The following is a 16,069-nucleotide window of genomic DNA, read 5'->3' as shown; positions in this document are numbered from 1 at the left end:
CTGATGCTCTACTGATGCATATCAGTTAAACTATGTTAATTTAGCCTTACAATTTCTTTCTCTCTTTTTTTTTTTTGTTTTTTAAGTTGATGCAACTTCAGTGCTCGATCTCTGCTAGTGAAATATGCTGGAGCTTTTCCCTTTCCATGGACGTGAAAGATCTTGATTTGTGCTACAAGTTTGCTCGCCTCCTACACTGTATGACTCATCTTGGCAGGGCATTTCCCTTCCTATGATGTGAAATATCTTTGAGTTGTGCTACAAGTTTGCTCACCTCCTGTACTATATGACTTATCTTGGCAGGGCACTCCAAGGATGGCACTAGAGATCAGACAATTGTTGTTGCATCCGACTCAACCCAACTCTATTAATATTTTTAATTTTCTTATTTATTATATTTTTGGTTTTTTCTTTCTTCTGACAGGTGGTTGTGAGAGGATTCCCAAAATTGTAGGTGAAGGATGCAGGAGCCTTCAAATGGAGGATGATGAGGTCAAGAGAGATCGGCCTCCGGCCCATACATCCCGCGCTACGGAAGGATCTGCAGCCCTCCGACCTCGTCCCCACTGGTATCAGACAGTAGAGCCGACTGCTTCTCCTCAGAGGTATTGTTCGCTTTGAAAGGGATTTCATAGTTTCTTCCCAATGCACGGTTTTGCCCTATAAAAAGCGCATCTGAAGAGAAAGGGATAGCCTCCCTCCATTTAAGGAACAAACCTCTCCGTTGTCTAGTTGATGTGGGACTAAGTTCGGACCCTTTATTCCCACAACATAGTCCCCCAACGGAGGGATCTGTGCCGGGGTAAAGGGCTCTCAACGAAAGCCCCATTAATGAGGTCGGAGGGTATCCTCCGAATCCCAGAGCTCAGTTCCCACCGGGCTCAGACAGCGGAAGCTGCTTCTCTTCAGAGGTATTGTACGCACGGTTTTACCCTGCAAAAGGTGCCTCTGAAGAGAAATGAGTAGCCCCCCTCCATTTAAGGAACAGACCTCTCCACTATTTAGTCGATGTGGGACTAAGTTCGGACCCTTTATTTCTATAATAGAGGGTTTTTATTATTATTATTATTGTTGTTATTATTGGTGGAATCAAATTGATGGGTTTACTTGGGAAAGTCAGCGGGATTTTCTCACATGGCCAATGCTCCTAATTGGCTTTCTTGTTCTTCTTTCTTTATTCATCAACCAACATTCGTTGCTAATGAGACTGACTAGTTCTTGTTGACCTTTTGGGTTGTCGTAGCATATATCTTTTATTGGATCCAAGTTTTGGCGACAGGGTCGTTTTTTTTTTAATGATGAAATGTGAGAACAACGATTAGAACTCCTGTGTAGCTGCTGCTTGGGAGTGCTTTGCGTAACCTTGTGCTATGACCTATGATTAAATTTTTAAGGTTTACAGAAACCTATACTAAACTAGCCCACTTTAAACTGAAGTCTGGAATCATCAAACCGGACATATTTAAGACTACTCAACAAATTCACTATGGTCTTCACCTGGAGATATGTAAGGATAGCAAAGGCATCGATTTCTTCATTTGCATTAGCAATAGTTAGTCACTCTTGGTTCGTTGACATTGGCAGGGCGATGCAATGAGCATTCTCTGGACCATCTTTCTATGAATTACATGGAAAAAAAAAGGAAAAAGAATGAGGTCACATTCTATGAAGTGTGCCCATACGTCATATTAAACCTTTCATCCTCGTTGAAGTTGGAGCTTGTAGCTTCCAGGCCCATAGAAGCCAAAAGCAGGGCGCAGATCCGTAGGAATACGCCCTTAGAAGTCGCCATCAGCCCTTCAGCTGTAACCAAAGCGGAGAACCAAAAAAAAACAAAAAACAACGGAGGAAAAAAAAAAAAACGCTGTGATCGCCAACACCGAAAGCATCGCTCAATTGCTCAAACACCCTCGTACATTAAGGAGGGCCAACTAAGAGCAAATGCCTTCCTAAAACTTTTGGGACTTGTTTTGTTCGACGAAAATGTAGCTTTTGGGAGCCCACACCCCCGGCCATCTCAAGATGTGTTTTGATGGAAACCTGCTCGCCAGTGGTGATAGAGCTCGAGTTGCATTTGTGATCAGGGACCATTATTCTAGGCTGATTGCTGCGGGGGGTTGCCGCTCCTTCGAGGTCTCAGCTTTTGGGGCGGAGCTCAGGGCAGTATAGGAGGGACTCTCCTTCGCGAGATACGCACTAGAGGTTGACTGCATCATTCTTGAGGGAGACTCAGCTGCATTGATTGAGCGTTTACAGGAGGAGGGGCGGGAGTTGCCAAAGCACCCACTTCTCGGCGATACACGACGGATGATGCGGGAGTGTCGTACTGTCCAGGTCAAACATGTTCTCCGGGAGGCGAACTGAGCGGTAGACTAGGTCGCCTCATATGCCGCTCATCATTCGGAAGATTTTTTTTGGAACCAGCATACTTCTCCTTCTATTTTGTGTACTCTTCTTGCTAGTGATGTAGCTGGTAATGTTCATGCCAGAGCTATGTGAGTAGCCGATTTACCAAAAAAAAGTAGCTTTTTTTTTACGAGAATAAAATTTTCATATTTTTTGAATATATATATAAATAATATGAAAAAAATTATTTTTTATATGCTAAAAAATGAAATATTTTTTTAAAAAATATATTTTTATGTTTTTACGTTAAATTGAATTAGAACTTTAAGCCACTATACTACGTGCCATTTTCTAATAAATAATTAAATATTAAAAAATTATTTTTTTAGATACCATATATCTAAATATTATTTTTTCGAAAAAAAACCATATGTGGCCTTGGTATCCCGGGTACTGGCTAGCTTTTTCTGGCCGGTGATCCTTGGAGAGTGTTGGGTGGTTACCAGTGGAACAACTATAGGAGGAGCAAGAATTTTTTTTTTGGTACATTAGCTTTTCATACCATACGTATATGAGTACAACTAATAAAGTCAAAAAAAAGAAGCTGGCGAAGAGAGTAGGGAACATCCGTTTGATTCACCCGGAGGAAATCCCCATAGTGATGCACCGCGAAGGAGACCACTCAATCAGCTGCAGTGTTCGCCTTCCGATAAATATAAGTGGCCCTAAAAGATCCACAGTGCTCTGCAATCCTCTGGATATTCTGGAGCAGAATTTGCCCATCTGTCGCAGTGCACCACCCTCGAATCCCCTCAATTACAGTAACTGAATCCCTCTCGAGGTGGATACAGTCCGCACCGAGAATGTGCCTCGTATAGGAGAAACCCCCTCATGCCGACCTTAGCTCGGCTCCAATGACCGAGGTGTCGCAGATCCGTCATTCGCCAGCCGACACAAGCCTAGAATGGTGGTCTTTGATAACAAAGCCTACCCCCCACTCTCCTCTCTCAACAACACTATCATCGAAATTCACCATAAGAAAGCAAGGGGGTGGGGGCTCCCAGGAAACAAAGACGAATTTGGCTCCTGACTCAGCTGAGTAGGAGATTCAGATGTCCCTAGCCATCTCAGAAAAATTGGATGGTGTGCTACTGAAGACCTCAGACGCATGAAGCAAGGCTCTAGCCGCCACCAACCTCAAATGGACCCACCTGTCTTCGAAGATTCGGGCATTCTTATCCAACCAGATATGATAGGCCAAATAGACACGTCTGACCCCTCACTCCACTACGTCTGGCTTCCTCAAAGACGCCCTCAAGCGAGCGAGAAAGTCCTCCATCGAGGTCGCTCACATACAGCAAAATAGGACATGGTAGATGGTCTCCTCCGTCACCGGGCAGGCCCCACAGGCAGGGGGAACCCTCACTCCTCTGCTAGCCAGTATATTCCTCATAGTCAAACACCCTCAAGCTACCTTCCAGATGAATATGGCAACCAAAGGTGAATATGCAACCTCCAAATCAAGGTCCCCTCTATCTACCACGCCAGGGTCCTCATCATCGGATCTTGGAGATCTCGGGTGCTCACCCTCGATCTCTCAGAGCTACTCCAGACCCTCATGTTTGCTCTCTCCTCAATAGGGATCGGCATCGCCAAAACTCTCTCAGCCAGGGCCTCCCCAAAAGCACTCGAATGAAGCCCTCATCCCACCTCCGCTCACTTGAAACAAGAAGGTCATAGAGTCTGCGCCCTGCTAGACACTTCGGGTCGAGAAATATGGGCCATCCGCTCAGCGGCATCGCTGTCAACCATCTATCCTCGAGTATATCAATCGCTCGTCCATCGCCAACCTCCCACCCGATCGCCTCAAGAATTGCAGGGCTCCGAGTACATATCTCTTTCTAGATGAAAGAGCTACGACGTCCAGTGCAGAAGGCAGATGCCCTGATCGGAACTCTGTACTTGGCTATAATCAAGGAACCTCATAAACCGTCCTGCTTGAGAAGGAACCTGGCTGCATGTCTGGTAGCAAGAACATCTCGCTGCTTTAGCAAAGAGTGGATCCCTAGGCCACCACCACTCGTCGGCTGACAGATCACATCCTAGGCCAGCAGATGAATACCTCTCCCTCCCCCTCGATGGCTCCAGATAAAGCTTCTGAGTAGTCGCTCTATGGCCCTCAACAGTGCAAGAGGTGCAATGGTATTGGAGAGCAAATATATCGGAAGCGAGGTGAGGACCAAACGTACTAGGGTAACTCTATCCATCATGGACAGGAAGCTTGCTTGCCATCCCTCCAGCCTTCGGCTGATGCTCTGCTCCCAGGAGGCACACTTTCCTCTACAAAGCTGTTGCCCAGTAGCCTGCACCCCCAGGTACACCAAGGTGCCCTCCTGCTCTCATGCACCCAGGATCTCCAAAAGAATCCTTCAGATCGCCTGTGCAAAGCGCCTCATCACCCGGCCCTGCAGCATGCAGTCATCGACAAAGAGCAAATGAGAAATATGGGTTGCTCCTGGTGCTAGGCAGTACGCCTCCATTGCCTGAGTCTTCGTGGCATGCTGGAGCGCTCTCGACAGTCATCCGCACATATGATTAACAGTAATGGCAAGAGCGAACACCTCTGTCTCAACCCCACCGAAGACTCAAAATAGTGAGTGGGGGAGTCGTTCACCAAAATGGCAAAGGACGATGACTGAATACAACCCAAGATCCATCTAATCCACACCGGGTGAAAGCCGAAGGACTCTAGAGAGTGGACCACAAAACTTTATCTCATTCTATCATAGGCTCTCTCTATATCTAGCTTGACTCCCATCAGACTTCTTCTCCCGAGGGCTCGCTGGAGGTCAGCCATAAACTCATGTGCAATCAATACATTGTCGGAGATGCAACGCCCTCTAACAAAAGCTCCCTGCTCCGAGCTAATGAGTCTGGAAAGGATACCCCTCAATCTATGTACCAGAATCTTTCCAATAGCTTCATACAAGGTATTGCAAAGTCTAATTGGCTAAAAGTGACCCGGCTTCGTAGGATCCTGCCTCTTTGGTATTAGTGTGATGAATGTCTGCTTCCCGTCTCGTGGCATGAAATCTAGGTCGCTCTTGGTGCTAGACAGTATGCCTCCATTGCTTAAGTCTTCGTGGCATGCTGGAGCGCTCTCGACAGTGCATCCATGAGGAGCAAAAATCGTTTGAGTCTTGAGCGCATGGCTCTCGAAAGCATACGAAGGCCGGACTAAAGGGCAGAAAACTTGATGGCATTTGGGCGTCGTTTATGGGGACAGAGGACTGTCATCATGTGGCATTGATGGTTTACACCAGCGTAAGGAAGTACAGGGTAGTGATGCTCCAACGTTATGGGATTCTGGATTCCTGAAAATCCAAATCATGTTTCATTCTCAACTCTGTGCCAAAATAGCAGGGATGATCACTTAAACATTGGATCGGCTAGCAGTACAAAGGCTGTCACTGCCTCATAGATTCTAACAAACACAACCATTGTAGTTTGCTTTTTCTTTCTTTTTTTTTCTTCAAAATCTGATATATTATACAGCTAACAAGCAAACAAAATATCCCATAGGTGACATGGGGCGAAGGAGAGTCCAACAGGAGATCTTCCCTATGATTTGAAGTATAGAAGGCTACTCTTTATAAGTATGGGTCCCTGAGAAGAAAATAAGAGCACACGTAATCCTCCAAACGTCATAGAGGAGCACCGCTCAAGTGAGTCACCTGGTTGGTTATCCAATTAATCATGGTTTTCATATTACTTTCCACAGGATGTAGTATACGTATGATCCAATCAATATTGATGGACGAAGAACTGATTGTTCCATGCATAATATCGAAAGGTATTGGCTGACTAAGTTGGTACAAAATGAAGTTTCAATCCCACCTCCAAGGGATTAGGGATATTCGAGAAAAAGCTGCCCCATTGAAAAGTCCTGCCTGTAGTAGATCTATTAGAAAGACAGAAAAATAGCATGGCATTCGACATGAAAGACCTTCTCTTGCCAATGCTCCTTGCAAATTCCTGAAACCCTTTCAAAGTAGTTATACATAAAGGAAGACAATTTTAAGAGAATGGGAGTAGATCAACAGAAGCTGCCCCTAGATGCAATAAAAGCGGAACCAAAGTAGAGTGAAATAATCCTTTTGGCAAAGTAGAGACACCAATCCGGCATAAGGGCCATAAACATGTTCGGAGTGTCGTTGCCAAACCCTAAATTGACAGCAGAGCTTCCACTAATGCATGCCAATAAAAAATGGCAGCACATGGATGCTCGCCCGCTTCTGGTCCAACCACTACAGGTTGTCTTCCATGTGGAGGCCAACTCTTGCTGCTGAAGCTGGTATGCTTCCCTTTTTTGTACCCTTGGGTTCCCTCAAGGGCAGATCAGGGCCAAAATTCCTGCCAATTGGAAACTTTGGTACATTAGTGATAGTTATACAAGTGAAAATATATGTAAAATTTTAGTCTACAAGTTTGATCAGCATCTTTTCGAGGCTGAATTCCATGAAACGTCGACGCTGCCACGCCAAGTTCCAGGCATCATGCTTTTCGAGCACATCATCTGCACCATTTTAACAGGTGATGGTTGTTATGAAATATGAACATGGATTGATGATTGATACAAAGGCTTTGAATACTTTCCATGTGCTAAATCAACCCAAGTAGCAAGAGTTTGAACTAATCCCTTTTCTTTTTTTCATGTGTTTGTGCGCGCACATGTGCAACTTGTACATCAAAAAATTTTAATCATCTGATATAAGAAAATACCAAGATGGCGGTAAAAAGGAGTTTAAGGTTATTAAGGAACAATACATGATCGGCTAGGAAACGATGTCTGCAAAAGCGTCCCAAGAGGAAAAAAAATGAAACAATGGCACCTTTCAGAACAATCATGCTATACAAATTACCATGCGATACTAACAGAATCAAATATCATGGCCATAAAGTAGTGTCCTAGTTTGTTCGCTTTCCCTGTCACAGGCTTCAAATGTTCAAAATCTCTGCATGAGCTTTTACGAAGTACTGCTGTGTGAACTGGAAAGTTTTTCATGAAAGTTCAAAGTGTTGGAATCTTCTTTTTTTCGGTTTTATGCTGTCATCCTGCATGATTGCCAAAGTCACAAAACATCAGCAGTTGCATCATTATATTGACCAAAGACATTCAGATCGGCATAGTAGTTACATCAGAAAAACAAAAAAGAAATGACTCTGTCACTGAAGCAGGTGCTCCTGAGTTTGGTAAGATTTCAAAGTTGAAGCCTGCATCATATCAAAGAAATGGCCGCAATTAACTGAAGATGGAAACAAGTAAAACAGCTTAATCACTACCTTCCCCTATCTAGTCGAGAACACGACTAACATAGTTCCATAGCACTAAATTTCATTTTATGCAAACTATCCATTAAGAAATTCATGTCAGTGGTGATCATAAAAGAGTAAAATCACAGGCTAAGTTTGACATGCTGGTTTGGTAGCCTTTAGAACCTAGAGAAAACAAATTCTTGAATGATCTTCTGCATGCCAACCTGGAGAAATTAAGTTGTGCCATGTTAAAATGATGCAATCAAATGTCATCGTCAAATAGTTATGCCTTCATATGATCAACTACTACTTGACAGGTGGAAAGCATGTGTGTACTTTGTAGATGGCTATGATCCAGTTGTTGGGGTAGGTTATGGAAGAAAAATGGGGGCATGCTCGAAGCATTGTGATTAAAGGAACAGTGTGCTGCTCTATAGCACAACCTTAACTGAACATTTTCCCAGGATACAGCAATCCCCACCTATCCAATGTTGCTCTGACGGCCGCAAGCCTCAGGAATTCAGCTGCAAATCCCACTAGCAATCTTGAAAGAAATGAGACAGAGGAGAGGAGAAACATACACAAAAAAAATTGTAGAAAAATCATATTTACTTCCAATCTCCTCATAGACCTAGCCAAAACACCATTCAAATGACCAAAATAGTTGACAAAATTACTCATATTACAACTCCCAATAGCTGGTATCCCAAAAGGGGAGTTTATTAGGCTAATGATAGCCCAGTGACAATTACAAATAAACTACCAAAGCTACAAGGGTAAAATCTAAATAATCCTTGTAATTCCAAATAAATTGCATGATTTTCATTGAGAGGTGAAGTAGAATAAGCTGACCAAACTTTGAACACCAGCTTATCAACAGAAATCAGGTTAGATGCAGAGCATATCACTGAGAATAAAGCTGGAGTCGGAAAATTTCCATATATGCCATCTGTATTCGGTATACCAGTTCTCTTTGTTTTATTTTTGTTTAGTGGCATGCAGCACTGTGAATCGGTAGTGCAAGTCGGTGACCCACAGCCACCAGGAAACTAGTGAACTTTTAGTAGTATGAGACCACAAAATTACTAAAATATAATATTACTTAATTAGTTGACTTGGACTATAAGAAGTACATGATCTCTGGTCACTCCAAACCTCTCTTGGGAAACGGACTTCTTTGATTATAATAAATTATTTTGTTTTATCTTGTGAAAATAGAGTGGATCTCTTTCTAGCTCATGGGCATAGGAAAAAAGATGGCATTCCTTCACAACTCACAACTGTATGGTTGCTTGATCAATTTCTTTCGAGTAGTCAGTGATCTTCTTTCTGTCCACTATGCTTCTACTGCATTAAGAGGCTTTTAAGTGTGGGGTCATTAAAAAATGAAAAATGGGGCAGGGAACAGAGGGATCAATCCCACTAGCCTTTCACCCTAAAGATTAAACCTCTAATCTGAGTCTAGCATGATGCAAAAACCACGGTTTCAAGTTTTGGCCAAGCGCAAGCTGAAAATAATCCCCAATTTCATGCTTCAATCAGTTTTGGTTAATGCAATGGTGATTTTGACTAAGATTGAACTAAACTAACGTAAAGCAGCCATTACAGGGGCCATTTACGCACAATTGACATAGTTTATGTATTTAAGCACATAGGATATATAATATGAATTTTCAATAATTATTCTTTCTTTTTTCTGAGTCAAAGGAGGAGATAGAGAGTAAATTAACCATTGATAAGCTGAGGCCTTACAAAAATCCCGAACATAGTATTTTTTTTTAAAGACTAATATGAATAACTAGATATATGATATTTTGACAAAAATAATTTTTTATACAACTAAACATAACATTATATAGCTAAATGCATTCAATTTAAGAGCTAGTTAACACCAAAAATATGACAAAATGTCCAAATTCCATGTGTTTGTGAGTTTTACTGAAAATGAAAGATAATGACTCTCTGAACAATTAAATCTCAAGTAGTATATAATATATTTATGTTCATAAATTCATGCACAATACAAAATACCAATATATTTAATTTTGATTTATATGAAATATTAATTTAAATCTAAAATTGTTAAAACTACATAAATAAAGAATTCGTGCAACATAAATTACTCTATAATAATGTGATAATTTTTCCTATTTTTGTATTTTTAATATTTTCTTTATTTTTCTGACCAAGACCTTGAAACTTGGATTGGAACTTCAAAAACCACTGAAATCACCAAAACCAAAACTCCATAAACCTAGTAAAAACCAAATCAGAGATGAGTTTTTAAACCTTGGTGGTAATAGAAATGAAAATTTAAAATTTTCTAAAGTTTTAAATCCAATGCCAACAAATATGGCCTTGAAATGTAGCCACAAATAATTTTCATTCTTCATGCTAGAAAGATTTGCTCCGCTTGGAGTCATGCCAACCAAACATAGAATAAAAGGGAGAGACTGGTTAGAAGGTGTTTTGCTTTATGAAGGCTTAATTGGAAAGCTAATAAAAGAAAGAGGTGCTGGTTATATTCTTCTTCCAAACTCTGTCATGCTCCACCCTGCTCTTATATACATCCCTACTGGTTTCCCATTCTTCCTCCCCCTCTTTTATAATTCCAATTGCTGTTGCTAGTTACTATTGTCAATGAAAAAAGAGAGTAGATCTCCGATCTGAACCTAATGTAAGTACCTTTCTGTTTTAATGAGGCTCTGTAAATATTCTTTTGTTTGGCCGTGCAAAAAGGAACGTGACTTGTTGCTGTTAATCCACAGAAACTGGTTCTAAGACTACAGTAGCAGAAAAATGAGCCTTTATCTCTAAATCACCAAAACAGCCTCACAAACCTGGGTTGCATCATAGCTACAGAAGCTAGCAGATAAGAAAACCGGTGATTCTCTAAGTATAGTCCCTTGAGCATGCCCAATGCCCAATTACAATTTTCTGGTAACATATTGTCTAACACATACCATGCTTTAGTAGATCACCATTTTCTAGCAGCAAAGTCATCTGCAAGAGATGGAACAAATTAATAATTCAAAGGCATTCAACTAAAGGAATTGCTTAGTTAGTACATCTATCAGTCAGACTGTGTCTAGGACTCCAATGCAGTTGTGGACTTTTATAGCTTAGATAGTGTGTGTCCTATATTGTTATAGATTAAGGCAAGCCAATATGCATACAAATTCTCTGGGTAAATTGGATCAACAACAATTCTCCAAAAAAAACTTCTCCATCCATTGAAACAATGAAATTTCAACATGTTGTGATCATCAGAGCTAAGGCAACCATTTATAGTCTGAATGTCGTCAGTTTCCTGAATTTTTCCATTCAAAGAACCTGTCCCATAGGAGGATTGTCACCCCCGTATTTTGGAAACTGAATATGTTATTTTTGGGGCCTGGACAGTCATTTCAGGGTTCCTCTCTTGTTTTTACAGTTTAAGCTAACACTACCTATGTATCCAAGACCACTTGATAAATTTAATGATAGCGCATTTCATAAACTTGAGTTCCAACTGTAGATCCCTGATTCAAGGAGTCGCTCAGTTACAAGTTTGCTCAACTACCTCATCTGCTCATTGCATCTAGGCTCTCAAGCTCATTCATAGCTATCTGTGATCACAATATCGTATATTCATCAGAATAGTTTAGAATATCTTAATCCAAAGGATAAATAAAAATCTCATAAGCACTACCTGAATAGTGGATAACTTCTGGACAAATTATTTCCTCTTCCAAAGAATCTGTTAGAGAACATTCGTAAACAGAAAAAGGGGGAAAAAGAAAAATTTGATATAAGGCACCCGGACAGGATAGCGACCAACTATACCAATGTATCGTGTATGTTAGGGGTCATATCTAACATCAAGCATCTAGTGTTCACTAGAAACTGGTCCATCTCAAAATTCACATCGGATCCATATAACAATTTTTATCAGATCTTTTTTTTTTCTTTCCGAAAACACATCCATGAACCAATTTTACATGTAGATAATCAATAAACTAGCAAGGAGCCAGTTGAAATTGTAAGGGATCCCTGTGCGGCATTTTATCAAACATCTAGAATACCGATGCTACCACCAGGGTTCTTGTCTTCTTTAATCCTTTTCCTTTCCATAATTTCGTCGAAAAATAATGAAATATCCTCGTTTTTATTTATATAATTTAAGAATGACGAACTAAAGAGTTATGGAGGATGCGGATGCTCTCATCTGCTCACAAGAATACCTCATCCGACTCGAAGGGATGGAGTGGAAGATCAAACGAACACGAGGACTCCGGAATCGAAGAGCAGCACCTCCTCGGACGCTGGATGATTGCCTAGCGGCAGGAGCTTGGAGATTTGGAGGTGGGAAGATCTAGGGTTAGGGTTTGTGGGAGGGAAAGAGTAGATGGAAATGGCCCGAGTTTGAGTAGGAAAAAATTGCTTCAAGGTCCTTCGACAGATAGAATACAATTTCTTGGTCCCTAAACTGACGAACTTGATATAAAATCGGCACTTCGTGACTTATTGTCTGGCAAAATGCCGATTTTGGAATATGCTGGGAATTGGAAAAAGATTATCTATGGCTTCCTAAATGGATGATTTATCGCTTATCAGCCCCTTATTTGGTAAGCCTGTTGACTTAGGAATATATAAAAATTTATTTATAGCTCAGAATATAGATAGTTTAATATTAACTGATTACTAATTTACAAGATCAACTTCCACGATCAGTCTCCCAACTTCGAAATATATCGATCCAAAAATATTTCAAGATACCAAATTGATGATGGTTCATTATTTATGAATCCTTAATCTACTAGTTCCATTTCCATACCCTACACAAACACATGCATACATAAATTAGAAAAAAAAAACACAACTAGATTCATATGCAGTAAGCTGGTTTTTTAATCGCTTGCGAGTTTTCTTTCAATAAAATTGTGTGTTTATTAAAGAGTTGAAAATTTGAAATACAGAGGAGGCAAATATTACCATCAAATTTTTAAAGTTGTGCATTTAATTAAAGTCACTTCGCATGGTTCCAGTGATTCATTGAATGAATTAATCTATGCAATCCATGTGTAAATGACTAGTCTAGCACAAGGATTGGGTCATACCAGCACCAGAGTACCAGATTCCATCAGGAGTAGTCTATTAGACTAGTGAACTGGGGGGAGAATTTCTTCTATGTGCCATTTTGGATTGGGATGAGGGTCAAACCCAGACTGAACCAAGTAGATATGGTATTGTGAGACTACAGTTACAAACGGAGCATTATCCACAAACGTTCCACTAAAATCTTGAAGCCCCTCCAAAATGTACAACGACCACTTCATTCCCACCACCAATTTCCTCCACCCGTTCATATCTCCCAATCCTCTCCCACCCTTTTTCTAAGCACCTCTCTTTCTCTCCTCCTCCTCCTCCCCCTCCCCCACTCCCGTTAACACTTCTTCCTCTTCCATTGTCTCTCTTCCTCCCCCTGAATTCAGAGGAGAAAAGTAGGCAATGGCTTCTGCTGCAGTAACTGCTGCAGTGTCCCTCCCATCCTCCAAGTCCTCATCCCTTGCCCTGCCCACCAGTAGAACCTCCATCTCCACTTCCGAGAGGCTTAGTCTCCACAAGGTAAAACAATCTCTGATCCTCTTACTGTATGCAGATATCATACAGTCGTCGGTGCTCTATGTTGATGCTGAATCCTTGCTTGCAGACATGTTTGCATCCAAGAAGCGTGTCCACAGCGGGGAAGCTGGTCTCAATAAGAGCCCAGGTCACAACAGAGACTCCTGCCAAGGTACAGAGGGTCTCCAAGAAAGACGACGAGGGTGTCGTCATCAACAAGTATAAGCCGAAGGAGCCGTACATTGGGAGGTGCCTCCTTAACACCAAAATCACCGGCGATGACGCACCCGGAGAAACGTGGCACATGGTCTTCAGCACCGAGGGTATCGATCACCTTTCTATATGCTTGTAATATATATCTGAAGGAAACGTTAGCAGAGAGTTTTAATATCTGATGATCAGATTGATGGTATACATATATATATATATATATATATGATGGCTTTTCATAGGTGAGGTTCCATACAGAGAGGGACAGTCCATTGGTGTGATCCCTGATGGAATTGATAAGAATGGAAAACCACACAAGCTCAGGTTGTATTCAATCGCCAGCAGCGCTCTTGGAGATTTTGGTGACTCCAAGACAGTGAGTTTGAATTCTCCATTACTCTGCTTTTTCTCTTAAATTAAGTCTACAGTCGCTTCATTAGACTATCAAATCATCTCTCTGTGTGTGGTTTTGTTTCTCAGATACTTGCAATTACTAATTTTAGAGATCTTTCTTCTGGTTTTTGATCAACAATGATAAGAATTTGTTTATTTAGTACTTAAAATTCATTATTTTGTAATCCATCATTCTTTGAGTAATCATTATTCTTTGAGAATAATGGTATATTTCCAAGTCGAAATCAGAACCTCTTTCCGGCACAAGCGCTAAGGAGATGTGACTTTCAGAAACTTGTGAATCATGATTTCATGGGTGTCTCTGATGATTAATTTTGAATGAAGTGTGCTTTGTATGATGATTAATTAATTGTTCTGAACAAACCTTCTATGTTTATAGAAGGTGTATGAGTTCAAGATGCATTTCTTGTACAGGTTTCTCTGTGTGTAAAGCGGCTTGTTTATACTAATGAGCAAGGGGAAATAGTGAAAGGAGTCTGCTCAAATTTCTTATGTGGGTATTTTAACTCCTCTTCTCCTGTTGTTATATGTTTTGTCCAACCTAATATTAGAACTTCCAGTTGATTAATTGATTGATGATACTCCATGTATGCCATGCTGTTGTATCTTTAAGGCGACATGAAACCTGGTGCTGAAGTTAAGATTACAGGACCGGTCGGGAAAGAAATGCTTATGCCTAAGGATCCCAATGCAACTATCATAATGGTAATCTGGTGACCTAGTTTTGTTCTTGTTAACACATGCAGCTGTCGAGATCTGTGTCGTATTTTGATCCATCGACCCATTACATTTTGTGAATATCTTTTCAAGTGCTTATTGATGATCTGGCTGGTTGCAGCTTGCCACAGGAACTGGGATTGCACCTTTCCGCTCCTACCTGTGGAAAATGTTCTTTGAGAAGCATGATGACTACAAGGTAATGCTATTTTGCATAACAAGAAGTGAGTGGGTCTTATAACTTATTAGGCAAGTCATTGGATAGTATTTGTGGCAAACTCCTTCTGAAATTATGAATATCTCATAACTTTCAATGAATCACAAACACACACACACACACACAAAAAGAGAGAAAAACTCCAATGAATTATATCATACATGTGACCAAACTGTCTGTACTGAAAACCGCAGTTTGTAAAAATTGCTAGCTATGCTCCATTAGTTGGTTCTCATGATGTTTCAAATAATTCATCATTGGACGAGCAAGTTTAATTTATTATAATTCTTATGCAGTTCAACGGACTAGCGTGGCTCTTCTTGGGAGTTCCTACAAGCAGCTCGTTGCTCTATAAGGAGGTGGACTTATTGTTATGAATTTAAAAGTTTCTCATAAGGAAATCATGTATTCTAAATTCTTTTATGTTTCTTTCGGTCATCAAATCTTATAGCCAGCTATTACTTATGTTCTTAATGGACCTCACTGCCTTGTGATCTGTAGGAATTTGAGAAGATGAAAGAGAAGGCACCAAATAATTTCAGGCTCGACTTTGCTGTGAGCAGAGAGCAAACAAATGAGAAGGGAGAAAAGATGTACATACAGACTCGTATGGCGCAGTACGCCGAGGAACTCTGGGGTCTACTCAAGAAGGACAACACCTATGTATATATGTGCGGACTAAAAGGAATGGAGAAGGGTATTGATGATATCATGGTATCCTTGGCTGCTAGAGATGGTATGTATATAATATGATGCAGATAAATGAAGGGAAAATCATATGTTATACACACTAATTTCATAATTCATTCTGCTGCATAATTTGCAGGTATTGACTGGTCGGAGTACAGAAGGAACCTGAAGAGGGCAGAGCAGTGGAATGTGGAAGTGTATTAGCTTGCATTTTTTGTGCATGCTGTGTAGGGAGCTCATCCTTCTTTACTATACTATTACTCCTACGTAGATAGGTAATGTTATCTTTTGTGTTTTATGTTTAGTTTCTTGTAAGGCAACTGTATTATTCTGGCCTCGTAAGTTTTATTCAAGAGGGATTTTAAAATTGTAATTCTAGCCAAATTCGATGCCTTGTAATGAACCTCAGCTACAATATTTATAGTTTTTATGCTATTTTCCTTCTCGCAGAGCAGTACAAGTAATTTAGCTCTGCATGAAAACACAAAGGGATGGTTTTGTTCCCTGCTGGTTCAGCAGAAGAAACACCAAAGTTACTACCATGCACAATGATCC

At 40.7% G+C, this 16,069-nt stretch overlaps 1 protein-coding gene and 1 long non-coding RNA gene across 5 annotated transcripts; one reads left to right on the top strand and one right to left on the bottom strand.

The window, feature by feature from the left end:
- Positions 1-6,337: 6,337 nt before the first annotated feature.
- Positions 6,338-12,201, bottom strand: LOC103706149 (uncharacterized). Of its 4 annotated transcripts, XR_016400000.1 has the most exons (5): positions 11,886-12,201; positions 10,626-10,665; positions 7,544-7,620; positions 7,269-7,461; positions 6,338-6,922 (listed from the first exon to the last, which is right to left on the bottom strand). It is a non-coding gene; the product is annotated as an uncharacterized LOC103706149 (long non-coding RNA). The 4 variants fall into 4 exon arrangements; XR_016399998.1 differs by lacking the exon at positions 10,626-10,665 and having other exon boundaries at positions 6,338-7,111; positions 11,886-12,198; XR_015976687.2 differs by lacking the exon at positions 10,626-10,665 and having other exon boundaries at positions 11,886-12,197.
- A 724-nt stretch (positions 12,202-12,925) lies between these two features.
- LOC103706150 (ferredoxin--NADP reductase, leaf isozyme, chloroplastic) lies at positions 12,926-15,949 on the top strand. The gene is made up of 9 exons (XM_008790163.6): positions 12,926-13,269; positions 13,355-13,589; positions 13,719-13,852; positions 14,305-14,383; positions 14,504-14,595; positions 14,729-14,806; positions 15,121-15,183; positions 15,326-15,560; positions 15,651-15,949. The coding sequence occupies exons 1-9, from the start codon at positions 13,153-13,155 to the stop codon at positions 15,716-15,718; spliced, it is 1,101 nt and encodes a 366-aa protein (XP_008788385.4). The 5' UTR covers positions 12,926-13,152; the 3' UTR covers positions 15,719-15,949.
- The last annotated feature ends 120 nt before the right edge of the window (positions 15,950-16,069 follow it).

Source organism: Phoenix dactylifera, chromosome 3, assembly GCF_051530095.1.
Source record: "Phoenix dactylifera cultivar Ajwa chromosome 3, Ajwa_hap1_PhDact_Kaust_v1.1, whole genome shotgun sequence".
Classification (NCBI taxonomy): Eukaryota; Viridiplantae; Streptophyta; class Magnoliopsida; order Arecales; family Arecaceae; genus Phoenix; species Phoenix dactylifera.
The sequence above is the reverse complement of the archived record's forward strand: the minus strand, read 5'-3'. Positions and strand labels throughout refer to the sequence as shown.